The sequence below is a fragment of the Dermacentor variabilis genome, chromosome 4, assembly GCF_050947875.1.
Source record: "Dermacentor variabilis isolate Ectoservices chromosome 4, ASM5094787v1, whole genome shotgun sequence".
Taxonomy (NCBI): domain Eukaryota; kingdom Metazoa; phylum Arthropoda; class Arachnida; order Ixodida; family Ixodidae; genus Dermacentor; species Dermacentor variabilis.
The window spans coordinates 170,456,307-170,483,873 of NC_134571.1; the positions used below are offsets into that span (position 1 = coordinate 170,456,307).

The window sequence follows — 27,567 nt, forward strand, 5'->3', positions numbered from 1 at the left end:
GTCCGCGTCACAGGATTCCACGTTGCGGCTGGTAAGTTTCTGGCTGCGCGATGACCGCTGTTTAAAGTTCTGAAACACGGCATAGATTCTTCCGATATATTTAACCCTTTTAAGGAGACGGCATATCTCCATGTCAGGTGTATGATCAGAATAAATGGCTAAGCAGATTGCTCCAATCTGTGTGAAGCGAAACCTTAGTGAGGCGAAGAATTAAACGCTACAGAACTAATGGCGATTCGCATAGACCAGAACACGATAGCCTCGCACCCAGACTAACCGAACGCATACTTTCGCACCCGGGTTGCCCGGTCGACCGGCGCCATTTTGCACTGGGCTGCCAAAGTGTGTTCGCCGGCGACCGGCACACATGGCAAGCGTCAGCTCTAGGACTCCAAAGTGCGGAAATGTGCCCGTTCACACGGATCCAAAGTACAAGAAGTCATCTGGGCATCATTGCGTCGTGTTTGGATGCCAAATCAACCAGCGCAAAAGGAGCAGGTTGCTTAGCGCTGTTTGCGAAGAGCACAACACACGTAGGGAATCGTTCCGGTGCGCTGTTTTCAGCCTGCACCGATTTCCATCCGCAACGAAGAATGCCAAGCTGCGCCACCGGTGGATAGCTGCAGTGAATAGGAAGAACTACCAACCCAGTGAAAATGCACGAGTGAGTATTCGATCTCTGTATATTTTGGTGCCACGTTCAAGTTTGCGCCCTACGAACGTAGTATGTGTAACACGCAGGTTTGCTCCGAGCACTTTCTGGACAACAAGCATACAGAGCAGACTTCCGTGCCGGTGCTTCGCCTTGGCTATAACAAAAAGACAAGCCTTTTAGTGTTTTCAGTCATGCAGAGCTCCCGACGGTTAAGCGGAACAGTTGAGTTTGCGGTTAGCGATACTTGCAGCTGGTGCACGGCATGACCATTAAGCGTGAACGACAAGTTCTAGGCAATAGAATGTTGCCCTGCTGGTGAGCGTTATTGCTATGAAAGTAAACCGAAGTCTGCTCGTCACGTAGCATGCGTCCACAAAAACGTAAACGACGACTGCTCGTCGCCGAAAGTGTTCGTGCAGCGCGCCTGTGCTTGCGAGCCGGTGTTGCAGGTGTCATTCGTAACGAATTCATTTGAGCTTCCTGAGCTCTAAACTGCGTGCGGGCTGTTATGCGGGGTAAAACAACAAGAATTTTTCCGTTCATATAGCGAGGAAAATAAGGTGGTTAGTTATTGTTGTATTTTGTAACAAAATTTTGCTCGTTCTCGCCAGTTTTTTTTTTTAATGTTTTCTTTTCTAAGGGAGCGCCAGCAATCCGATATGGCCTCGCACAGGCGAAACAGGTCTGATACCAGGTAGCTGCAGTTGGTGGGGCTAATTTAATGCAGGTGTGGTTGTTGTTTTGTACAAAGGGGTCCCTGATGATGCAGCTTTAAGTAGGGATGGTAATTTTATGTTTGAAAGCGGTAGCTTCCGGCGTTCCGCAAGGGAGCATTTTGGGTCCGTTTCTTTTTGTTCTTTATGTCAATGATATTGTCCACATCGACAGCACTGCTAAGTACATAATTTACGCAGATGACACCAGCTTGTTTTTTTCGGGTACTTCAACTGCTGATCTCGCAAATCGAGCTAATAAAACCTTAAAAGAAATAAATACTTGGGCGGTTGATAATCACTTAAGAATTAACGTTAGCAAAACTGCAGCAGTCATGTTTCACCCACGTCACAAACACTTTGAACCTCCTCTAATTGAATTAAACAATACCAGAATAGAATTTGTGCAGTCTGTGAAAACTCTGGGCGTTTACTTTGCAGCAGATATGTCGTGGAATGATCATATTAATTACGTAGTTCAGAAACTTTCCAGAACAGTTGGTATCATGCGCCGCAATTGCTTTAATTTTCCTACATCAGTTAACTTGTTACTTTACCACTCTTTGTTCTCTTCCATAGCCAACTACGGATGTATGGTGTGGGCAACAACAACAGCTGGAAACATTAACAAACTCACTGTCTTACAAAAACGTATTATACGCATTGCATGTAAAGTGCCGTATTTCTTCCACACTGCAGGCCTTTTCCATCAACACAACATTATACAGATGAAGTCCATGTATAACTACAGACTGTTCTATAAATATAAACTCGCCATGATGAAAAATGATGACTCCTTGCTTAGACTTGCTGGGTTAGAGCAGAGCAGAACTGTGTATGATACCCGCACAGCAGAACCTTGGAATGTTAAGAAATGCCGCACAAACTATGGCAAACAAATGTTGCAGCATACCTTACCGACACTTCTGAACCATTTGTACTGCTACGAGAATATTGATTTATCAAATATTTCTCTGAAAGAATTGCCCCAAATGTTCGTGTAGTTTTGTACTGTACAAGTACAATGTACTGCGTACTGAACGTGCATGTCTCATTCTCTGTACCGAACGTACGTGTTCTTTTTTTGTTTTTTTTGTTTTTCTCCTCACGTTTTGTTTGTTGTTGTACTCCGCCGCCGTCAATGCTGCACTGTAAGAGGAAGCCAGGACCTCTCAAGCTGTCTATACAGCTTTTTCCCTGGCTGTCCTCGCAACACCAGTTGCGGAAATAAACCTTCAAACCTTCAAACCTTCAAACCCTGTCATGGTTTTTGCAGCAGCTGTACAACGCCTGCATCTGTCATGCTCACCCTGTTATACGGGCTTTGACTACACATGTAGTTGAGCATTATACCTACTGTAGTTACTCATGCAGGTGTGGTTGTTGTATTGTACAAAGGGGTCCCTGATGATGCAGCTTTAAGTAGGGATGGTAATTTTATGTGCCCTGTCATGGTTTTTGCAGCAGCTGTACAACGCCTGCATCTGTCATGCTCACCCTGTTATACGGGCTTTGCCTACACATGTAGTTGAGCATTATAACTACTGTAGTTCCTCATTTTCCATTGAGCTTCATATACTGCTTGTTCGAGTGCTGTAGGCTTGTGTTCTGAATGTTGTACTCTTAAGTGGTTGCACGATACAATTGGCCTGGTGTATTTTTCATTTTTAGAGGACTTTATATCTTCGCAACAGTGATGGCATGGGAAAAAACTACAGCCGTTCTTACTAAAACATATATTTTGTTTTCAATGTGCAGGTGGTGAAGGGCAGGCGTCTGCTAATCAGGCAGTCTATAAGCCCTGTCATACGACCTCGGCAGTTGGTTGCCAAACGCGGCCAACCCAGTAGTGACCATGACAAACAAGACCAAACTGAAAGTGCAGAGGACAATGTTCTGCGTGCTTTATTAATATATGGCACCAACACAGTGCTGTATATTTCTTCACAGATTACGTGCCAAAAATGCGGAGATATTACAGCTCACGCGTGTTCTAGCATATAGCGCGCGGTTTGTACAAACGTAATAGCGTACTTGCCCGATGTATTCGCTTCTGCAGCCTGCACAGCACTCAGTGTGGCCATTGCGGACTTGCATGAGGTCTTGAAGTTTGATTGGATCGAGACAGCGAAAATGACAGGTTAGAAAAAACGCGACACACGCCTTCCGCCCAGCTGAAAAGCTCAAGTTTCGCTTTTGCGCCGGCTCGCATCTCCCGGCGTGGCAGCCCAGACCTGCTACTTCGCGGCGCTTGGGATAGATGGCGCGACCAGCGCTCATCAATATGGCGGCGCGCTATGAATTCACGGTGTTCTGGTGTATATTTGCGTTTACATTTATGTAAACGTGTGATCTCGTGAATGTTTATATTCACCCAATACAGCGGTTCCAACATTAGCCTCGTGCAATTTCAATCTTTACGCACCACACAGCTCACAAGCAATCCGGAAACGTACGCACCAAATCATGCGGTTGCGCAGTGCGAGACGTCTACCCAACAATGCCACGAAGACGAAGGCGATGCGCGATGCTTCTCGAGGAAATAACGGTGAGGACGGGTGTAGGCACTGAGGAGTACCACACTTATATCGCTAACATTTAAGGACTCTGTACCTCTTGTGTCACAGTGGGACCTACCCATTGTGAAGGATATTGGCCAAGATTGTATGGACACTCACAAAATAAATCAGTCAGAGAAACCGTTCAGTATAATCCCTTATTCCTTCAAATAGTCGCTTTCAGAGATATCTGCGAGTCGACATTATACGTTCAGGCTTAATGTGGGAATTTATTTTTCATTACGCTTAAGAGAGGTGCGCTTAGAGGCACTCGGCGGTCAGCATGCAGACGCACTACAAGCCCTTTCGCCGACTTGCATTCGGCGCACACGTAACCTTCGTACACATGTGTACCTGCCAACTTGTGAACTATCAGAATTGGAAAAGCACTTACCGTCATGGCAAAAGAAAGGGATAGAGAGCAGGGCGGGGGGCGGGGAGGGGAAAAATGAGCAGGCAGATTTGTTTATGTTTTCCATGAGCACACACATTTTGTGTGATGCCCGTACGCTCTTTATTAACGATTATTTACGTTTAAACGGAGACATAAGGAGGAGCAAGGTAGGCACAGCAAAGGCAGAAGCATACGATGCATGCATTTAGATAATAGTGACTTTTTCAGGGACTCTTCTTTTGCCGATTTAACACGCGTCAGGTCAACTTGACCGAAGGAAATAGCCATCTCTTTAGCGTTTGCATTGCCACAAAAAGTTTGAGCAGGTAGCATCGAAATTTATTTCTTATACGGATTTTTATTTCGAACAGAATTCTTGGAATACTGAGTCTAGGACGGCAGAAGACTAGATGGAGCAATGAAATTAGAAAATTCGCGGGCGCTAATTCGAATCGGTTGGCGCCGGACAGGGATAATCGTCCTTCGTCCTGCAGTGGACATAAATACAGGCTGATCCCGGAGTATGCTCAGTCTAATAACGTGCGCCGATACCTAAAGCTGTACAGTCTAACAATCTGGGCAGTTTGCTTGGGAATGCGCCACTTGGGTCACTGTATGTATGCCACTTGTTATGGGCGGACTTCACGACGGCCCCGCGAGAAAACAGAGCGTGTCCAGAGGGAAGCTAGAGAGAGGAACCCGGCTGAAGTACGCGCCTCACGCATGATGCCTTTAGACTGTTCGCTCGCTTGGACAGTCGTCGTTGCAGTTGTTGACCCGAGTGGTGTTGTGGCACACACCCACAGTGGGGGACTGCAGCCATGGATTGGATGGCTAAATTAATATTTATCCTCGATAGTTCTGCCCAATCCCTTTTCTCAACCTTGTTCGCCTCATCTTTCAACATGTTTAAGAAATATTAACCCGCAGGATATATTTTTTCCTAAAAGTTCACGCAACATTCGTAGCCCGAATTCGTAAGAGAGAGAGTCCTGGCGCGCGTCCGTGCGCCAGCTCGTTGGCGTTGGGAAATTCGGGGTGCACATCGGCCCCCATGTGGGCTGGAAACCATTTGACGATGTGATGACCCGCGGCTCCCTCGCTGCCGAGGACAGCCGCCGCTTCCCGGGATATCGAGCCCGAGGCGAATGCTCTTGCCGCCGATCGCGAATCTGTGTAGACGTAAGGACCTTCGGGGTCCCTCATTCCCATGGCTATTGCCACCTGTTCGGCCACCTCGGACGTTACCCCCTTGACCGATGCTGCGTTAATTATCGCACCATCCCAGCATATCAAGACGGCCGCGTACCGGTCGCTGCGCCCGTACTGGGCCGCGTCTACAAATGCCGCCAGTCCCGGGCAGTTGGCAGTCAATTTCAGCAGTGCTCGGGCCCTCGCCTTTCGGCGCCCCTCGTTGAATTGCGGGTGGACGTTTCTCGGAAGCGGTTCTACCTTGAAAGTGCCCCTGACCGCCGCGCTGAGCGCAATCTTGCGTGCGTTGCACTCTACCTCGGCATTTATCGCTGCTTCTTCTAGGATGCGCCTGCCGGCCCTGGTGGTCGACAGCCGCACGACCTGTGCCTTGGTCTGCGCTTCGATGATTTATGATAGTGAATTGTGGACCCCTAACCGATCGAGTCGCTTCGTGCTTGTAGTGATCGGAAGACCTAGCACCCTTTTGATGCTCTTGCGCATCAGTGTCTCTATCTTGGCCGCGTCTCTCTTGGTCCATTTTAGCGCCGAGGCTACGTAATTTACGTGACTGATGAGGAAGGCGTGGTAAAGTCTGATGAGATTGCTCTCGCTGAGCCCTCCCCTGCGCTTCGTCACCCTGAGGATCAGCCGGAGCATGTTCTCCGTTTTAGACGTGAGTGTCATGACAGTTTGCGTGTTACCGCCTTTAGCCTCAATTAGCAGCCCCATGATTCTTATAGCGTCTTATAGAGTAAAAGAGAGAGAAAACATTTATTTGGACCATCGAGGTCGTTGCTCTTGAGGTCGAGAGTAAAACATTTTTATGAATAATATTTGAATGGCGAGAGCAGTTTGGGAGGAACCCTCAGTCCAGGGTCCCTAAGATGATTCCGGCGATGTTTCGAGCCCGTTGTATCACAGCTCGGAGGACCTCGGGAGGTCCGTTGCGGAGGGCATTGTCCCACAGCTCTTTGTTGCGCAGGGGGTAAAGGAGAGTTGGCAAGGGAGGAAAGAAGTTTGCAGTGCACTCAATCGTGACGTGGAAGATTGTGGGCGAGCTGCCACAGCCAGGGCAACGATCTGCATAACGCTGTGGGTAGAATTTATTGAGAGAGACAAGATTTGGAAAAGTTGCGGTTTGTAACTGGCGTAATGCCACTGCTTCCTCCCGCGAGAAGGACGGCGGTGGCGCGGCGTGGGTGCGACGAATGCGTGTATAATGACGGAGTATGTCTTTGTAACGGAGCATGGGATCCCCCCACTCATAACTAGTCGCCTCACCACGCCGAGTCGCCCGGAGGGAAATTTCTCAGGCAACCGCATGTGCGCGTTCGTTACCCGGCAGCGAGGTATGACCAGGGGTCCAGAGTAAGTGGATGCGGGGAGGTGTGGTTGTTGTATTTTGCGGGATCTGTTTGAGAATTTGGTGCGCCGCTCTCGGGATGCCATGTCCTGATAGAAACGCCCGACATGCCTTTTGCGAGTCCGTGGATATATACACTTCCTCAGGAACACGGATGGCGTATCAAATTGCAAGAGCAACACCGAGAGTTTCTCCGTCAGCGACATTTGTTCCGCACATTGCAGCAGAGTCTCTCAGGGATTCGGTACCATCCAAAACTACCGAGGTATAGCCCTCTTGAGTGGGTGATCTGTCCGTGTATAAAGTATGTGTATCCGGGATGTTTGCAAGCGTGCGGCCAATGTATCGTACACGGGCTTTGCATCGCCCTTTGTCATGCTCGGGGTGCATATTACGTGGCAATGAATGAATACTTAGTGCTTTGCATATCGCTGACGACAAGGTCGTTGGACGGGTTTCAGACTCAAGGGGTGGGACAGAGTATCCTAGCCGTGTGAGAAGATGGCGGCCAGTAGGAGTGAGTAGGAGGCGCTGGCGATGGCTGACCCAATGTGCCTCTAGCAGCTCACCTAGTGTGTAATGTGAACCTAAGTTAAGGAGACGGCGTGTGGAAGTATAGTTCGGGAGGCCGTGGGCCAGCTTCGTCGCGTTGCGAATCATTGCGTCTATGCGAAGTTGTTGCGCTTGGGTCAACCGCTGAAATAGGAGATGGTATGTACGGCGGCTGATCACGCATGCCTCCACCAAGCGCAGCAGGTCCTCTTCTCGAAGACCCGAGCGCCTGTTGGAGACCCTCCGGATCATGGCCAGAAGTTGCTCAATCTGTCTGGATAGAAGGGAAACAGTGTAGTTTCACCTGCCATCCGCTTGGACGTGTAGGCCGAGGATACGAGCACGATTAACCTGTGGTATCGGTGTGCCATACACGCGCACAGTGATAGGGGGAGTAGAGGAACGGCTCCAGGGGCGAATTATTATGAGCTCCGACTTTTCCGGAGCACATCTTAAGCCGCATTTTCTCGCGTACTCGGAAAGTGTATCGACTGCTTGCTGCAGGCGGTCCTGGATGGCTCCGTCGGAACCTCGTGTCGACCAGATAGTAATGTCGTCCGAATAAATAGCGTGGGCGACATCAGGGATCTGGACGAGTAGCCAGGGGAGCCCTGCGAGCGCGATACTGAATAGAGTAGGGGAAAGAACTGAGCCCTGGGGTGTCCCACGCCCTACAAGACAAATCGTACCGGATCGATGCGGTCCCATTCATACGGTGGCTGTGCGATCTCGAAGAAATGCGCGGATATAGTTGTACATACGAATTCCACAGTGTGCATGTGCAACATTGCGAAGGATGAGGTCCTGTTCAACATTATCGAATGCCCCTTTTAGGTCTAAGGCGATGAGTGCTCTCGTTTGGGCGGACGACGGAGGTCCTATGGCTTCCTCCCGCAATTGTAAAAGCACATCTTTGGCAGACAGATGAGCCTGATATCCGAATTGAGAGTTAGAAAAGAATGATTTTTCTTCGAGGAAGGGCTGCAGACGCCGCAAGAATACATGCCCAATGAGCTTACCAATGCAGGATGTTAGCGATATGGGTAGTAAGTTTTCAACCTGAACAGGCTTGCCCGGTTTGGGGATCAGTGTGACGTCGGCGTGTCGCCATGCTTGGGGAAACATGCCCTTGCGCCAGCAATCATTGAAGATATGGGTGAGGTGGTTAATATCCGCGTCACTGAGGTTACGAAGGGTGGCGAAACGGATGTGGTCGGCTCCCGGTGCCGTGTTGCGGCGTAGGTCTTGTAGGACCAACCGCACCTCGTCAGATGTGATGTCTGCATCGAGCAATTCGTTCGCCTCGCCTACATAAGGATAGTCAGGGTACTGCGGCGGCGGGCCTGTGGGTATGAAATGCTTCTCTAGCTCTCTGAGGAGTGTCGAGACATCGTCCCTGTACTCGTGCGTTAGGATGTGCAGCTGTCGAAATGTTTTTCTCTTTGTTGTGGTGGGATCTGTGAGTGAGCGAAGAATCGACCACATTTTTGCTGTGCTCAATGTGCCTGAGAGGCGATCCCAAAATCCTCGCCAGTTATTCCTCGTAAGGATCTCTGCATAATCCCGAGATTCCCGTGTAATTTGATCTATACGTTTCCTAATTTTGCGGTTGAGGCGTTTTCGTTTCCATCGTCGTGTCAACCCTATGGGGGCGTTCCAAATATGAAGGTAATGCGGGTCTATGTCTGGTGTCTCGGTTGTGGTACGCACTGTGCTCGTGGTGGCCTCTACATCTTGTGCGAAAGAGTCAAGCCAGCGTTCGTACCCTTTGCGCTCAGGTGGGTCCTGGCGACGTTCCCTGAATTTCGCCCAATCCGTTATACGCACATTTCGCTCGGGCCTGCGCGCACCCCGTAATGACAAGGTGGTCGCCACAATGTAGTGGTCACTACCAAGGTGCTCCTCTAAAGGCCCGTGCGCAACGACTGGGCCAGTATTGCGCACGAAGGTAAGGTCAGGGCAGGTGTCACGAGATACGCTGTTGCCCATCCGAGTGGGGTGCTCTGGGCCGGTAAGCAGTGTGTATCTCATGTTACAGATGGCATTCCATAAGCGGGTCCCTTTAGCCTGCGATTTAACGTAACCTCATGCAGTATGCGGAGCATTAAAGTCGACGGCCACCACACGAACCCGTCCAAACCTACCAAATTCTGTTAGTAGGTGCTGAAAACAGTGCGTTCGCGAACGGGGGGAACTGTATGCATTGAGTATAAACAGACTAGCTGCGTTTACCTTGCGTAATTATTTCCAATATTTGGTGAGGAATGTCAATGTTATTGGTATGTCGAGTGGGTGGTGTCCTCATTCCAGGGCTCCACTGGCCATGGCGGCTCGACGTACTTGCTGGACGAGAGCTTCTTGTCCCGCCAGGGTATCGGCCGGTCAGCTGTACCTCCCATCGCTCTAATGACGTGCTAGGCGTCTTTAAGTGTTGAGCTTTGCCCCCGCACCCTCATGAGACCGAAGTCGAAAATTTTACGACAAATTCGGGATAATTGACATATATATATATATATATATATATATATATATATATATATATATATATATATATATATATATATATATATATATATATATATATAGTTGCTTTACTTGCATCTTGTAACTGTAAACGCGCTCAAACACGAGAGCGAAGTTTGCATAGGTGTATGTATATGTTTCCCAATGATATCCGCCGAGGTAAAAACCAAACCAGCCGCAGCTACCCAAAACCTGGGTGGGTATCCAGTGAAAGCTTCGCTTGAAAAAACGAATCAGAACACCTATTTCTTGTAACCGAAGCTGAGAGCTATATTCTATTCATAGCTGGTGCTTAAGCATGGTGTGCACCCATCATACGCTTTCTAAAGGTTGAATTCATCCAATGTTACAAATGCAGTGGCAGCTGGAAACGCCGATAATGCCGCTTATTCGCTTTCAACTTGTTAGCGTTTGAAGTTAAGCTGATAGCACGTGCTGAATGCGTTTTGTATTTAGCTACAGACTAGTTTTCTAGCGTCGCAGTGCCACAGTGAATACAACTCCACCTATAGTTTCCATCTTTCCTAATGCCGTAACACTAAACAGCAATTCGTCTGCAGCAGCATATGTATTTATCTAAACTTGCACGAGGCGCAGGGTTGCTAACAAAAGCCCTTCTTTTGAGTACTGGACGTGTGACGTTGCAATCACAACATGCCTCTTAGAGTGACCAATTAAAACGTTATATAGTCAAGAAGAAGGAAATTAAAAAGAATGGTCCGGCAGTTCTTGCTGTTGTGGCCTCAGGTGGCGCCAATGCTATGATGATTGGTCGCTTAATCCGATACCGCAGTGGGACGCCGGCTTTCATGAAACCAAAGGCCATTTAAATTAACCTACGTGTTTATTTGGCTCATTTGTGCAAGCTTGCAAATTAAATGGTTCGTGACAGTGCGCGCCTCACAGCTGTAAGAGGCAGCGCGCGTGCGCAATACGGATTGAGCCAGATATGCGACAGTGCACACAACACGCTGCGTTCCCTGGCAATGTGTTGTCGGACGCAACTTGTGGCAGCAAGATGGCGTCGAAGAAGAACGAAGAGCCGTGTGAAAGGGAGAGAATAAGCCTTTATTCCAGTGAAAAATGGCGTAAGCGATTCCAAGAATCATTTATCTGATTCGCTAATGAAAATGTGTATGAGACGGAAAGGCGAATGTCTTCTATCGCAAGGATGTGGGAACCTGAAATGCAGGTGAATACCGTTTTTCGCGAACGTCTGATGCCTAAGAACAATCGAATATTGGCAATTACGTGCGACAGTGGAATATCACCTGTCGCACAGGCCTAGAAAATTAAGAATATTATCGTTGTATGTACTTGAAACATGAATTGATAACTTCTAAAACAAAGTGAGTCGGGGCACGTTAGCAGGCAACACAGCCTAATTTCATCCCTCGTCTTGTTCCACTTACACGTCCTTAGTTCATGAGCCATGGCGCCTTTCTGTGCTGCGCTGGCACCGTAAATTTGTGCAAATGAAAATTCTAGCAGCCGCGCCTCCTTCCGTGCATATCCGTTGTCCTCAGCCCATGTGCTATAGTGTTCACACCCGATAACTACGCCCCGAAGAAGTAAGCAGCGAATTTCTGTCCGTCCCGCCTCGTCAACCCAGAACCATTAGCATATTCTGCGTGTCCAGACAAAGAAGCATCACTGACGCTTGCAAACAGGAACACTACCGGCCAGCAGCGACAGCGCCTCGTTACCCCGCACAAACTAACTTTGTGGACATGCGGCCTCACCATGGCCAGTCTCGTGTACGCATCGGTTGACTTCGGACACCTCTATGGATCCTGCTACGGCTGCGCATATCTTGCAGCTACTTGCGTGCATCCTCTTGGACCTTTACCTTACAGCGCTGGAAGCGTACTACAATGCGTGGTTAAGAGTTATAGAGGACCGGCTGCGTGCATAAATACCCAAGTCGTACTGGTTCCCAAGAGACGAGCGCATTTTATCTTTATCATTGCCACCACGACCAACGTGGCATTAGCTGCGAATGCGGCGGCACCAGGGCAGCTCAGTGGCGCTCCGCCTTGGTTGTGGGCTCGTGCGCGGCCGACGGTTGCGCCGGCTGCGGGGTGACGCTTTGCGCCGACTTGCTTGACTCCTGGCTGGAGCGGCGGTGCTTATTGCGCTTGCGCTTGCTGGTCGACGTATCGCTCGCGTCCTTGCTGACGTCACCCTTCGCTGGTGACCGGTGACTTTTGGACGTAACTTCAGCTCTGCAAGACACACCCATTGCGGAGACGCTCAATTGGCAAGGAGGGGAGACAAAAAGCAAGGCGAGTCGAGGCAGGGAGGTCGACAATGACGAGCGCGCACAGCGGAATAGGCACACGAGGACTACTTAACCGATCACTCAGACAGTTGCACTTGATCTGCACATTTGTACGAATATTTCACGCCATCGACGGGTGTACATATTGGTATCAGGAAATGATACGGAGTCTTGTTTCAGGAAATCGAAGGCGGAAGATAGACGCGGAGAAAGAGACGTACCACTGGACATCTTTGTTCGCGTCTATTTTGGCGCCTTTCATTGTCAGAAATATGACACCTGCAGCGACTAGCTGAAACCAAGATTCTACGGAGTTTAGCTAGTTTAAAGTTGTCACCAGAAAGAGGCCTCATTAAAAATGTCGTCCTGAGAGTAAGGGCACAACAAGTGTTCCAAAGTTTCTTCGATCCACAAGCATCGCACGTTGGCTCCTAGGAGAAAGTGGAGACTGTATGCAAGAGCATGAATAACTCCACAAGAATAGTTATCGATTACAAGAGAAACACGAAAGCTCAGGTGCACACAAACTGAATACTCATGAAATGATGGCGCAAACACACAGGGATGAGAAAGAAAAACACGAACGAGCGCCGCTCATTTTTTTTTTCTTTCTCGTCAACGTGTGGTCGCGCCATTCTTTCTTGATTATGGAATACCAACACGTCCAGCATTCAGTACTTCTAAGGCACACTGAAGCAAGTCGTACGTCAAAGACAACCAAGCTATACTCAAGTGAGGCGCAAAGGAAAGTTGTGCAAAAGAACCATACGAGATATTGGCGGAAATCAAAAGAAATGAGAACGGGCTCATACTTTTTCAACCGCTTCTCAACTCCGGTGCAACTCCTCAGTCACCCCAAGCTTTTCTTTCCATACTTCGACGTACTACTGCCCCATAGGTGAGGTGCTCGCGAACAGGGTTTAAAATGCCACAGATACAGGTCCTCGCTTCCCCGATGTTCCACTGTTCTAAGGTCGAGCCGTGTCCACTATATCGAGCGAACAAACTGTGTGTGGGCAGAAAGCTCACAATGAAGGGCAATACAAAACCTGCAAGGTAAGCAGGTTGTCTGCGGCAACTGTCGCGTCCGCGATCGCAGCAAACTACAGTCCATTACGTCGCCTACCAAGGGAGGGACCGCTTACTTAGTGCAATCACCGCGCTTAAAATGACACTTGAAGGGAAACACTAAATCAAGTTTAGTCCCGATAAGCTATTTCAAAACTATATTTTCGTTATTTCGCGGAAATATGTTGATCATTCGGAGAGAAAGTTAAGGTTGAAGTACCGCTCCATTTTTTTTTCGTGTGGATAACCCAGCGCCGATGTGTCAGTGTGACGTCACAGATATTAAAGTTTATTTTTTATATCTGGCCGTCATGGCTCAGTAAAGGCTCCCAAAACTTGCCAATTGTAGTTTTTGCCTCATTTATAATACAATGAACTCCACTTTTGGCGATAGCAAATTAAGCCCGAGAAGGAACCGCCCACCTGTGAAGTCACGGCGCGAGCTTGTGCGTAAACTTCAAGGCGGCGTCGCCACCAGCCTTTCATCCTCGCGCTTTTTTCGGCTTACTGATCCTTTATTCGTGGTGAGGTTAGAGTAACCTTTCGGTTACGAAGTGTCTAAGACTACGTCGGGCCTTCGCGCTACCTTCCCATTACAGTCGTTAGAAAACATGCAAAGCTCCTTCTCACACAGGCTGACTTTCCCGTCCTAAAATATGCTATGTGGAATCCTGCGCACGCAAGCGGGACAATCTATGTGTCCTAGCACCTTTCGACAGCAATCAGTACTATAGTGCGGTGCAAGGTTAAAACGAGAAAAAGTCATAAAGAAGTGGCTCTAGGTGTTAAATACGGTAAAGCATAAAACGCTGGAGCAATGCACGTAAACTGCACAATAACCGGTCTCTCAAAACGCCAAATTACCAACAGTATTGCGGCAAAGGCCCAACCAATTTTGAGCCTGTGGCTAATAAACAAAACTCGCAGTTTCGTCCGAAAGGCGAAGCACTGATTGCGACAGCAAATTGGACAGCTATGCAAAGTAAGGTTGGTAGTTTTATAAGCTGCATAGATTGCTGTAAACATTCCCTTAATAATTGTGCACATTGTGACGCGTGCATAGGCAAAAACGAACATATCTCTCTCGATGACCACAGACACTCGCTGTCCGAATGCTGGCGTGACGAATAGCGCGGCAGCAGCGGCGTGCGCGTGCGAATTCACCTTCGTACTTCATCTCTCTTCACTGTCAACTAAACACGCGAGAACACAGTGTACACAAATCCATCGCCTATCTCGGATCGCCTAGTCTTCGAACGCACCACAGACCAACTCTAAGGTAGGGCGCGGGCGATCACGCCCAGCCCCCCCCCCTTTCTAGCACGCGCACATCTCCCAGCTCCTACCCCCTCCTTGCACTCATGAGAAGACGGGGCGAACCCTCCCTGCTTCTTCCCTATAGCGCGCGCCAGAAGCCGCCGCCGCATCGAGCCACTAGCCTTCGCGGCTGACCTTTTCAAGCTTTCTCTCGCATCTACAGCAAAGCGTGTCGCCGCAATCTACCCGAAGTTGGAATTTATACGGATTACGGCGACGCCGAGGCCACCGACGGAAATTTGCCTTGAGCGTCCTTATTTTTGCTATGGCAACACAATTCTAAAAACGGTTCGGCAAGTTGCAGCGGTAGCGTCGCTGGCTCCCATGTTGTGAACCGGGGTTCGAGTCCCTGTGGCGCCTACTTTGTTGTTTCGTGAATATTAAATAAAGGTCCCTTATTTTGAGGAGTTTCTCTAGCATGGCGAAAGTCTTTTTGTCACTTAGATCTCTTATTTGCAAATGACAGCGATCAGCACGTCCTCACTGCCGCTCGTAAGCCGAACTATTGCACCGCCTGGTCACGCGTATTAGTGCGTTTACTGCTCCGTTTCTGCACCACGTTATGCTGGTGTTCTAACGCGACACCGTGAAGGAGCTCGTGTGGAAGAAAAGCCGGTGTCGTCGGCGTCAGCAGCGTTTGCCGTGAGCGATAAATGCCGGAAGGCACTTCTAAATAAAAAAAAACATCTTGCAAGATGGGCTGGTGGGAATCGAACCAAGGTCTCCGTACTGTTAGACGGACACGCTACCACTCAGCCACGAGTTCGGTCGTTGAAAGCGGTACAAAATCGCCTCTAGTGAATGCGGTGTTGCCTTGGAAACTTGCCGCAGAAAGTTATACTGTGGTGCATATCGGTAATTATGACCATGTAAATTACAGACGTCGCAGTATCACGAGTAGCGAAGTACGTGTCCGCTACATTTCTTCTGCGCTCTGCGCACACGCAGGGCCATGTTGCGGTAAACACAGAAGACCCCCTCCTCGCATCGTACGGCGCTGCCCCGACACGTGGCGCGCCACTCGCCCCATGATCGCGTGCGCCTTTATGGCGCGTCGCGGCCCGGCTCTCCGAGCCGATCGCGACGTTTGGCTCGCATATATCGTTTGAGTAGGCGGTGCAAACGGAGTGCGATAACGCTATCGCGTTCCACTCTTGAAGGCGAAGCTAGTTAGTTGGTTAGTTAAATGGGGTTTAATGGCGCAAAAGCAGCTAAGGCTATGCTAGGCCAAACACGAGGTGTTTTAAAATCCAGTTTATAAAGGAAAAAGCTGTGTTAGTAATCTATATTTTATGTAAAAATCCAGTGTCGTCTAGAAATTTACGGACGTCACATAATGGGACTAGCGGATCATCACCTAAAATTAAAGCAGGGTGTAGAGGTATGTGTAGTTGATATAATTTGTGCAAAAGTGTTCGTCTGTGTGTTTCAGTCTGCGTACATATGAGTAATATTTGCATAACTGTTAGTGGCTGTTGACATTTCTCGCATGTTGGTGTGTCTTCTTTCGTAAGTAAGTAATTGCGTGTGAGATGTGTGTGCCCAATGCGTAGTCGGCATAAAACTACTTCGATGAACCGCTCCTGATGATGGCATGACTTCCACTCGCCAACTATGGGTTTTGTGAGATGTAGCTTGTAGTCGGCACAACGGTCCCATTCGCGCTGCCATTTTACCGTGAAGGCTTTTCTAATTGCGCGGATGCTATCATTATATGGGAGTGTTGTGTTTGTAATTTATTTGTGCGCTGCCATCAATGCATATCTATCAGCTGCTTCGTTACCCGGTATGCCAACATGGCTTGGGACCCAGCAGAAACGAATTAACCTCCCGTATTCGTTAAAAGCCACCATGCTTAAAATGTCTCCAATCAGGGATTCACACTCAGATTTCAGATGTATAGCCTTCAGTGTGCTTAAAGAATCTGTGTATATGAATGCATTTTTATGTTTATCAGCGATAATCTAACAACAACCCATATAGCGATAACTTCGGCCGTGAAAACAGAGGCATGTTGTAGCAATCGAATACTTTTTTTCCCAATTTTCCGTTACGACCCCCACACCCACGAGTTCTTTCGTTTTAGAGCCATCAGTGTAATATTGCCTGTTATTTTGATATTTGTACTGAAGAGCACGGAATTCTTGTATAATGTGTTCGCGTGGGGTGTCTTTCTTCTTTAAATGTGTTAGGGCCAAACAATGAAATCTTCCTTACTGAGCCTTCATTGCGGTGAGGCTACCTTATGTCACTCTGAAAGCTTCCTTACTGAGGGGCCCTCGGTGAAGGCTTCCTTGGTGCTTCCTCAGCATAAGGTTGCTCCAAAGCTACCTTCATGCGTCCTTACGCCGCTCATTGCCCTGAACGAGCGCTTCACCTGACTGCTTAAAGGGGCACTAAAGCGAAACAACAAATCAGTTTATACTAATAAAGCGTTGTTTGAGAACACTGCAGGCAGTCATTTCCAAACAATAGTTTGATTATTAGATGAGAAAATGAAGGTCCAAGTATCAGTATTTGAATTTCGCGCCGAAACGCCAGCGCCGGTACGTCAACGTGACGTCAGGGATTCCAAAGTATGTTGTCGCATTTGGGCCGCGTTGGCTGAATAAAGGTTCCTGAAACTTGCCATGTTTAATATTTGGTTCCTTTAGAACACAATGTAGCCAATCTGTACCCCTATATAGTTAGTAGGCCCTAGAAGATGCCATCAAAATCGAAGACGTCACAACCCCCAGTTGCGGGAACTTAAGTAGGCGTCGCCACCCGTATTTCGTTCTTGCGCTTTCTCTGGCTTACCAAACGTCTTATCGTTGTAAGAGTGGTGTTTTTGGCGTTGTAGAACGGTAATTTACTGATGCAGAAGAAATCATTTTTCACTTTAGTGTCCCTTTAACCACGTGACGTTTGCTTGCGCATGCGCGCTGTCGCCCACCTGCGGAGAAGCGCGAGCACAGTACGTCTTACCAGGCATATTCGTTTCAGTCACGCGTGCGGCATGGAAGCGTTGCTAGGCGTTGCTAGGCGTTGCGCGACGCCGGCGTGCCAGCGTTGCTGGAGCACATCAAGTTTTGCACTGTAATGCGCTACTTTTTAAAGTTTAGTAAACAAAACTAGAAGAAAGCGTCCACGCTTCTCTATATTAGCTCTTCAATTTAAAGATTTTGCGACGATACAACATTTTTTATTGAATAATGGTGTTCGCGTAAAGCTCTTAAGAGATAATCTCGAACCCAGGCATGCGGCAACCACTCCTTACTTGAGGACAAGTGAAGGGAGCTTTCAGAGTACGCTTACTTACTCCATCGGTCCTTCGCTCTAAGGTGGCCGCACGTAAGGTTAGGAAGCGCTCGAAGGAAAGGAACGTCTCATTGTTTGGGCCTTAATGTCCAGTCACACAACGGTTCAAAGTCGTACCACGGGGGCAAACGCTTTGGCTTTCTGGCAACCCGGAGCACTTCGCGAGGAATGTCGTAATCCCGGACATACTCCTCATATCGCAGGACAAGCGGCTTAATCATGTTCGGTTTATTTGTATAGTGTAGGCGTGAGTTGCATTTTGTGAGGATGTTGTAGCTATGTGTTGCGGTGATGACTGAATCCTGAGTATGTAAGAGACTGTGAGTAATGCTCTGCGCTGCTGTAATGAGGGTCCATTACACTCAACGTATAAACTTTGAATAGGCGACGTTCTGAAGGCACCACTGGCCAGTCGCAGTCCAAGGTTATGTACTGGATCAAGTCGTTGGATGTAGGACTGTCTGGCTGAGCCGTAAACAATGGCGCCGTAGTCTAAAAGGCTACGCACAGGAGACCGGTAAATACGTAAAAGAAACGTTCGGTCGGAACCCCAGTGCTTATGAGATAACACTTTGAGGATATTCAACGCTTCATCTGCCTTAACCTTTAGTGATTTAATGTGGGCAAGGAAGTTCAGTTTTTTGTCAAAGATTACTCCCAAGAATTTATATTCTTGTTTTACCTGCAGCGCAAAATCATTCAATTTTAAATCCGGGTCTAAGTACAACCCTCGTTTTTGCGAAAATAGCACTGTAGAAGTTTCCTGAGTAGAGAAGCGGAAGCAATTTTTCTCAGCCCACCCCATTAGTTTATTTATTGTTATCTGGAGCTGCCTTTCACATGTTGGTAAGTTTGAGGCTCGGCACGCTATTTGCAGGTCATCGACGTATATGGAGTGCATAACAGAGGTGGGAATGACTTTGTTGATAGAGTTCAATTTTACAATAAAGAGTGTTGTGCTAAGTACGCAACCCTGTGGCACGCCGTTTTCCTGGAAAAACGTGCGCGAGAGCGCAGTGCCTAAACGGATTTGGAATGTTCTGTTGGACAAAAAATCTGCGATACAGTTTAGCATTTTGCCAAGGATTCCTAACGCGGCGAAGTCACGTAAGATTCCAAACCTCCACGTGGTGTCATAGGCTTTTTCTAAATTGAAGAACACTGCCAGGCAGTGCTGTTTGTGTACGCATGCCTCACGTATTTCGTGTTCAAGTCGGACGAGGTGGTCTGTCGTTGAACACCCTTTTTTATAGCCGCACTGAAGAGAATCAATGGAGTTCCGTATATGAAGCGTGAAAGTTAATCTGGCATTTACGATACCTTCATATGTTTTCGCCAAACAACTTGTCAGGGCAATGGGTCGAAAGCTGCTTGGGGATGTGGGGGATTTACCTGGTTTTAGAAAAGGCACAACTATTGCGTTTTTCTAACTTTTTGGCGTGCTTCCGGATTCAAATATTTTGTTAAAAAATTTAAGGAGAACATCTACGGATGCTGGGGACAGGTGTGCAAGCATGGAATAATGGATCCGGTCAGGACCTACTGCAGTTTTCTTGCCAGTACAGAGAACCCTGTTAAGCTCTTGTAACGTAAATGGAGCGTTTTATTCGTCCCTTGACATACAAGTGGTTGGTAGTTTCTCTTTTTCTGCCGACAGTTTGTATTTTAAGAACATGTTCCTATATTTAGCCGAGCTCGAGACGTTAAAGAAATGTTCCCCAAGTATATTCGCTTGTTCTTGTAGTGTTGTCTGAGTGCCTGAAGGTGTGAGTATGAGTATCGTGTACGGTGAGTAGTCCCCCTTAAACTTCTGACCTGGTCTCACATCCTTTTGGATGTGACGGTGTTATTAATTGTAGATACATATCTCTGCCAAGACAATTTTTCCGCCTGTCTCCAAATAAATCGGGCTTTCGCTTTGGCTTGTTTGAAATTGCGAAAAATGTTTTGAGTTGGGTATCTGCGTAAAATTCCCCAGGCCTTGGTCTGCTGCTTTTTTGCTACGGTGCATTCACGTGTCCACCAAGGATTCAGGTTTTTCCGAACCACGCCAGAAGATTGCGGAATGGCCTTTTAAGCTGCAGAAATTATGCAATTGGTAAACTTTTCATTAATTTCCTCAATGCTTAGGTCTGTTAAAATAAGTTCCTCCACCCTGGCACTTTCCGTAAAAACAGCCCAGACGGCCATTTGTAACTTCCAGTGGCGTGGTTTGTGGGATATAATGGGTAGTGTTGATGTAAGGTGGATTAAAGTAGGTAAATGATCACTGCCATATGGATTCTCCAGTAAGTCCCATTTAAAATCGCTGAAGATATCTGGAGAGCAAAATGCTAAATCAATACAGCTAAAATTACGTGAGCTCGGTGAAAAATGAGTTGGCTCACCTGAATTTAAAAGACAGATATTATTCAAAATAAAATCTTCGATAAGTTGTCCTCTTGGTCATTCTTATCGCTACCCCAAAGAGTGCAGTGAGCATTAAGATCTCCAACTAAAACAAAAGGCTCCGGCAGCTGGACAATTAAATCTTCCAAATCTCGAGTTGTGAAATGGGTATGGGGAGGGATGTATAACGAGCAGATGGTGACAGTCTTAAAAGTTAAAACGGTGACAGCTACTGCCTCAAACGCAGCATTTAGTGAAACGTTCCGTGTAGGGATGCCGCCTTGAACGACAATAGCGACACCTCCTGATAGACGACTGGAGGGCTCGCGGTCGTTTATGATTGTAAAGCCTTTAAGAAAATGTGTATGCTTTGGTCCTAGGTTCGTTTCTTGAAGGCAGAATGTCACTGGTGATAACTTATTTATAATGTCTTTGATGTCACCTAGATTGTGAATTAGGCCTCTGCAATTCCAATGAATGATGAAAGCCATGTTATTGGGATTGGAAAAAAAGTTACTTGTGTGTGTGAGCTTACGAGTTGTAGGTGACATGTATTTAAAAGCTGATTACTCTTATGGAAGGCGGTAACCCCCCCGTTCAGGTTACCTTTCCTTTCCTCAGCGAAGGTATAATATGCTTATCCTTCTGTAAGCGCTCCAAGGAACGCGGGTCTTTTGGCGTCAATGACGCAGGGGTTTTCGGATCGACCTCCATCGCCTTTTCCGAGGCGCTGGACAATCGACAGCCAGGCGCTGAGACCCGCGTCTCGGGCCGTGGAGTACGGTTCAACTTCGGGCCCTGCGGCACTCTGGTCTGCTGGGCCCTCTTTGTTGCTGATGGAGAAGCACTGGCTGCAGCCACCAAGGGGGCGGTTGGGGTTTCTACAGGGGTACCGGACGTGGACCCTGTAGATTCCTGAGGCCGGTGTGACGCTGCCCCCTGCCGCGTCACACTGGCATAGCTTTTTTGAGGTAAGTGCCCTAGCCTTTTCCTCGCTTCGTAGAATGAAATCTTTTCCTTTACTGTGATTGCAATTATTTCTTTTTCTCTTTTCCAGCAAGGGCAGCTCCTCGAGTAAGCAGGATGATCGCCCTTGCAATTGACACATTGTGCAGGAGCAATGCAGTTGTCAGATGGATGGTCGTTGGCACTACACTTCGCGCATGTTTCCTTTCCTCTGCATGATTGAGATGCATGCCCGAACCTCTGGCACTTGAAACACCGCCTTGGGTTGGGTATGTACGGTCTGACGTTGATTTTCAGATATCCTGCGTCCAGTGAACTAGGGACAGTGCTACTACCAAATGGCAAGATCACATGTTTAGTCGGGATGTGTTGGTCATTTCGTCGTAGTGTTATTCTCTGAACATTAATTACGTTTTGCTCCTGAAATCCTTCGAGTAGCTCTTCGTCGCTGAGGTTCAAGAAGTCTTCTTCAGATATAACTTCCCTGCTAGTGTTGAGTGAGCGGTGTGGAGAGATTGTTACTTTGATGTCACCGATATTGGTGAGTTCGGCGAGCTTTTCTAGTTGACTTTTCTTGGTCAGTTCAAGGAGGAGGTCTCCGCTAGCCATCCTTGAGGCCTTGTAACCCGATCCAATTGTGTTTGCTAGGCATTTCGATACTGTGAATGGTGACAGTTCTCTAACGGTGGTGTTGCCTTCACTGTGAAAAACATGGTATTTCGGAAATGTCTCTTCGCTTGGTTTTAAAAAGAACTGGAAAGTTGATTCGGTGCGACCTCTTTTCAGAGGCCGATCTGAAAGTCGCGGGAACGCTTCTGCCATTGGATGGTTTCAAAATTCGGCGGCAGTGGTAGCCACCCACCACGGAGCCCAACAAGGGGACGCTACAGATTCCAAGAAACCTGCAGACGCCAACTATACAGCGCCACTATAACCTATTGTATATACCCAAGGTTGAATATATCACACACGGTTAGCCCTTGCCGCCAGGAAATACGGAAGTAATATGAAGTGAAGAGAAGACAGGAAAGATGGGAAAGTGGGAGAGAAAGCAGAAGATTGGAGAAGAGGACAGGAAAAGGCGACTGGCGATTTCCTCCAGGTGGGTCAGTCTGGAGGTGCCGTCTATGTGAAGCAGAGGCCAAAGAGGTGTGTTGCCTCCGCCGGGGGGCCTTAAAGGTACAGACACCCAGAATCGGCTCAACCTCCAGGATCCCCCTTTCCCCAGACACGGTTAAGCCGCGCACGGCTACACGCGGGAGGGTCCAAACCTCGTGTGCTCGGGTACGTGGTGTCGCGACACACCAAAGGCGTGCTTACGCATACGCCCCTGCGGGGAAGGCGAAGCTTAAGCATACTCCAATTTCTTTGAATGTGCTCTGTAGCGCACGTAATAACGGCGAAATAAGATAAGTTAATCGCGTGACCTGACGGTGAGTGTGACTGTCCGGCACTGGTGAGGACGCATTGCTTCGGTCACCTTGTCTTGCAAGATGCAAGTGGCGAGAAAGGCTTTCGCCAGGTCAAGCTATACTGGAGTAAAAAGAAACGGAAGAAAAAGAATATTTGTGAATTGATATCCGACCAAGCTACCCAGCGCAGTTTACTGCAACGCTATAACAGAACAGCCAGCCGTGCGAGGAAAAAAAGAGAACCAGGAAGCTCGCCCCACTCACCTTCGCGCATATCGTTTTGGTGGAAATGCCATCGTATAAGCTGCAGTTACCGCTTCGCGGCCACTGCAGGTTATGCTACTGCTGTGTTGTGTTGCTACTGTGTTCTTCAACGTCACCACCACGTGACATTATGCAGCGGCGACAGAAACAGACGTCAGTATACACTATACGGCGTCGTGCTCAGGCCATAGGCAGGGCGCAGCGGTTCCTACCCAAAGCGAGCCACGCACAGTTAGGACTCCTGAAGAGCAGCGCGAACAGGATGAACGACGAAAGGAACAACAACGTCAATGTGCACGACGGCTTCGCGCTCAGGCTCGGCAGCACCCAGTAATAGGCTCCGTCTAATTGGTCTATAGGATCAAGTGACACCACACAGCTTCGCTGGCCAACCACCTTCGCTACATGAATTGGAGCCCATTTTGTTTAAAACCGAATTATGTTACACCGTATTGAACACAGTCATTGCATGTTTCGATATAAAAGCGAGCCCTCAGCCACGTTTGCACTGAGTACCATCGAAGCGAGCTAGTGAATCTATATTCTTCTGCACGACTGCGCAGAACCCCATCTATAGAGCAGAATAAGTAGACGAAACAGCATAAAAGTGTGTTGAAACCGACGCAGTCGAAATTACTTCGAAACGTACGAGTAACTATGACGCCTCTAACGATTTGCTTGAAGCACATGTTTACATAATATTGCGTCGGAGCACACCGGCCGAATGGAATGCGTTTCTCTCTCTCTGCGAAAGCGCACATCTCCGTTCTGGAATCAGATGCGGCCCTAAAAGAGTAAGCGAACAACTGGCGCCGGCACAAAAATTTACAATGCCGCCTTTTCTTTTTCTTTTGCGAATGTCTTTTCGAGGAGACTAGTTTGAATGTAATCGAGAAAATCTGGGGCCGAATTCACACAAACCTTTCATATTCTAAGTGATCTCTGCCCTTGGTTGGCGCCCTTCGCTAATGGTACGTCCAGCATCAGGATTGGCCGACTTTTTTCTTGGGAACAATTCTAGCCCAAGAGGTCTTTGTGAACACGGGCCCTGTTTTACTCGCCCAGACCGCACGTGAAGCATGCAACGGCACTGCCGTTCAGTGCCGAATTTTTTGGCCAAGCGCACGCGAAGTATCGATGCGACGTCATTCGCCAAACTTGGAAACGGGCAACTCCTCCGCGCTGACTGGCGCAAAGTAGCTGTATACATAGTCTAAGAATTCGAATTTCGGTTCTTTTTTTACCCGTCATTGTTACGCAGTGGCTATTGCGGTGGGATTACTATGCCCGAGGGCGCGCGAACGAATACCGGCCGAGGCAGCCGCATTTCGATGGGGGGTGAAATGCAAAAGCCAGTATACGGTGCATTGGACGCACGTTAAAGAAACCCAGAGGGTCAAAATCAATTTGGAGTCTCTTAATACGGCGTGCCTCATAATCAAATCATGGTTTTGGCGTGTAAAATACCAGTGTTTATTTCAATTTCTTCGGACAAAAGAAAGGTGAACGGGAACTTTTCTGGAATGTAGCGCGTTTCTATGTATAATCTCAGTTAAGCGCAAGTGTGTAGGCACCCAAGCGTTTCCTCGCCAAGAAACGCAAACCGACTCAGTGGTACAGCAGCTTTCAGCTTGCGGATTCAGCTTTGCAATATCACGAACTGGACTGCAGTGGTGTTCCCCAGACCCACCCTGACGTACTTGTTTATTAATTTTGCTACATCGCTGATTATGTGATTTATGTCATTAGTACGAATTCGGATACTTTTGAAATCGGGAGATTTTATCTTTAGTTGTTGCGAATAGTGCCCCTGTGCAGCTGTGCCTTTCTTTCCGACGCAGCTCTGATGAGCAGCGGTTTATTTCGGACATTATGTCCAAGATAAACCGATGTACGCCATCAACAACGTGGAGAATTGAGCTGCAACGGTGTCCCTGTAGATATCTGCCGAACAAGGCAACGAGGCGAATTGAGTCCTTGTATACGTGAGCCATATACAAGAACAATATGTCCACTATTCCAGAGCGCTGGGTTGCGGAGGGGCGCCTAGACTGATCGAGATGTTTTCGAATCGTTCGGATATCTGCGCCGGCATCAAGGTTGGTCGTAGTCGATCGTTTGTGTGTCCATACGTCCCGTCAGTGAGCGCACACTTCGATCTTGATACACGGAACCCACTAAGTGCACTCAGCATTCATGGTTCATGTATGCGCAAAAAAAATTCGGTGATTACGATACTCCCTTCATTTTGCGATATATTGGCTGGCGCAGGCAATCAGTCTCGTGTGGCACGTTTCAAACGGAGCGAAGTGTGGCACCACTGCCTCACTAATCCGGAGATCGCGAGAGCCAGCTCGTGGTGCCAGCGCGTGGGTGGGATTCACAGCAGCCGCCGCAGACAGACGTTCGCTCATGCAGCGCTTGGTTTCCATACAGACGGCGCGCGCTACTCTGGCGCCATATCGCACATAGCCATCGTCGCCGCACAGGCCGTCTTGCGCGACACTACGCTTTTATGCTCACGCTTTCGTTCCACCAAGGACAACAGTGGCTCTTCATCGCTGGGAAGTCGTGCCTTCAGTGTCAGCGGCGACAACTTCCAAGGTAGCGTGACACCAAGCCTCCCTCGCAGCAGCTCGGCATCGTCCCTTGCAGGAGCAGTGGTCCTCATGCCACATACCGCGGATTGACCTCAGCATATGACGCCGCGGACGAGCGTAGCCCTCCTCGCCCCTCACCCTGCCCCCCTCCGAAGTGCAGATGAGGCTGCCCACGAGGCTGAGGCTGCCTGGGCCATCGGCAACTTAGCGCATGCGCAGGCCGTACCCCTCCGGTCCTCCTCCGGTTTCCGCCTCACTCATGGTTCCGCGGCACACTCCTCCTGCGCTACCGCATTTCGTGCATCTCCCACTGCAGTCCGCGTTCGCTTTCATTATTCGCGGGGCTCGTTCGCTCGGCCACAAAGACGCTCGCCGCAGGAACAGGCGTCTAAGAGCTGCGCTCTAAAACAAATGAAAAAAACAAGACTCTTCGCCGGCTCACTTACGAGTGCTGCGATATGCGACTGGGAATCTTCTCTACAGGTGACAGCTTGTATTCCGAGGTGCTATGAGGCGTGATCCCTGCGGCGTCATGAGGTGTAGTCGACGCTGACACACTACCGCCCGGAATCGCAGACGTCTCCGCCGTGATCGGCGTGAGCGCAGGCTCGGGGGCAGCGGGCGGTGGGCCGACAGCGGAAGGCGCCTTCGATTCCGCGCCCTCAACCAAGGGCGCCTTGTCGAGCACCTTGGCGTCGGGCTGAAAGCAGCCGAACACGTCCCAGTCGAGGGGCGCGCGTCCACCGGCGAAGAGCCACGAGGTGATGCCGGACACCACCACCAGGGTGAGGAAGCTGATGACCATGGAGAAGGTGCGGAACGGGAAGCGCTGCACGCCCTCCTCGTAGTCGTAAAATGGGTACTTGATGAAGGGTGGTATCTTGAGAATGGACTCGCCGCCGCCCGCGCGCAGGAAGCAGCCGACCACGTAGGCGGCGAAGGAGCCGTACGTGTTCACGTGCTCCTTGAGGTAGACCACGCTCACGAGCTGCGGGAAGAGGATCACGTAGACCAGGTCCGAGGAGAGGTACCACAGGCCGTAGATGGAGTCGGCCGTGAGCGCCATGAAGGTGGCCAGCGCGCCCACCAGCACAATGGACACGCGCATCACGCCGATCACCTCCTTCTCCGTGGCCTGCGAAGCACGGAATGCCAATTGAACGGACACTGTAACGACAAGAATTGCATCGCGCTGGAAGGGAATATTGTGATTCCAAAGAACACGTATACGTATACTGCAGAATAAATCGAAAAAGAAGGAAAAACATAGCGCTCCCCTAGTCATATAACCTGTTGCTTCCCATCATGGGACAACACGTACGTTACTCACTTATCCTCAGTTCAACACGTTCAGAATCAAGCAATACCTATAATTTTTAGCGGTTTTATGTCTCAGACTCCTTCGTTACATTTTACGCTAACATTTTAACAATGCAGAATCTGGAAAAATATAGTGGAATTTTTATGTTTAAGTGCGCGTCCGGAGAGCTTCCATTTCCTTTGCTACATCCTAGTTATTTCGTCATGTTCCATCGACGCTTCTTGTTACGTAAAATAAGCACTTATTACTTACGCCCACGACTAATTACGACAAGCTCGCTGCAAATATTTAACGTGTTCAATGTGGAATTCAGTGCCGGGTGGTATAAAAGAGGGTTCTGTTGATTCATTTGAAAGGAATTTGCGTTTACATGGAATAAATACAGTTAACTTTTCATTATCCTTTTTATTTGCAACGTTCTTCTGTATGTTTAGACTTGTAGAATGAATATCGTATTCTTCATAAATAGGATTGTTCGCAACGTTGTAGATACTGAAAGCTGGTCTACAGTGAATGATGTTACAGCTGCTCTACATGTTCTGAATAGCCTGATGCTGTTCATTGTATAGTTATTTTAGAGGGCAGCTCCTTGGCGCCCATTCCCGCGGCGAGCGTCGGCGTTGTCCCTCGGCGTAACCGAGTGAAAGGGACAGAGAAAAATGAAAGCGAACGCTGAGCGCAGCGTGAGAAGCAAAGCG

General features: G+C 48.6%; 1 protein-coding gene across 1 annotated transcript in view; it reads right to left on the minus strand.

Moving 5' to 3' along the window:
- Nucleotides 1–11,885: 11,885 nt before the first annotated feature.
- The window catches only part of LOC142579941 (high-affinity choline transporter 1-like), a 39,250-nt gene continuing 23,568 nt past the window's right edge, over nt 11,886–27,567 (minus strand). Inside the window, exons 8-9 of the mRNA XM_075690621.1 lie at nt 25,995–26,683; nt 11,886–12,177 (exon numbers count right to left, since the gene is read on the minus strand). Of these exons, the coding sequence (XP_075546736.1) occupies nt 11,973–12,177; nt 25,995–26,683 (894 nt within the window). The 3' untranslated portion in view covers nt 11,886–11,972. The remainder of the gene's footprint in view (nt 12,178–25,994; nt 26,684–27,567) is intronic.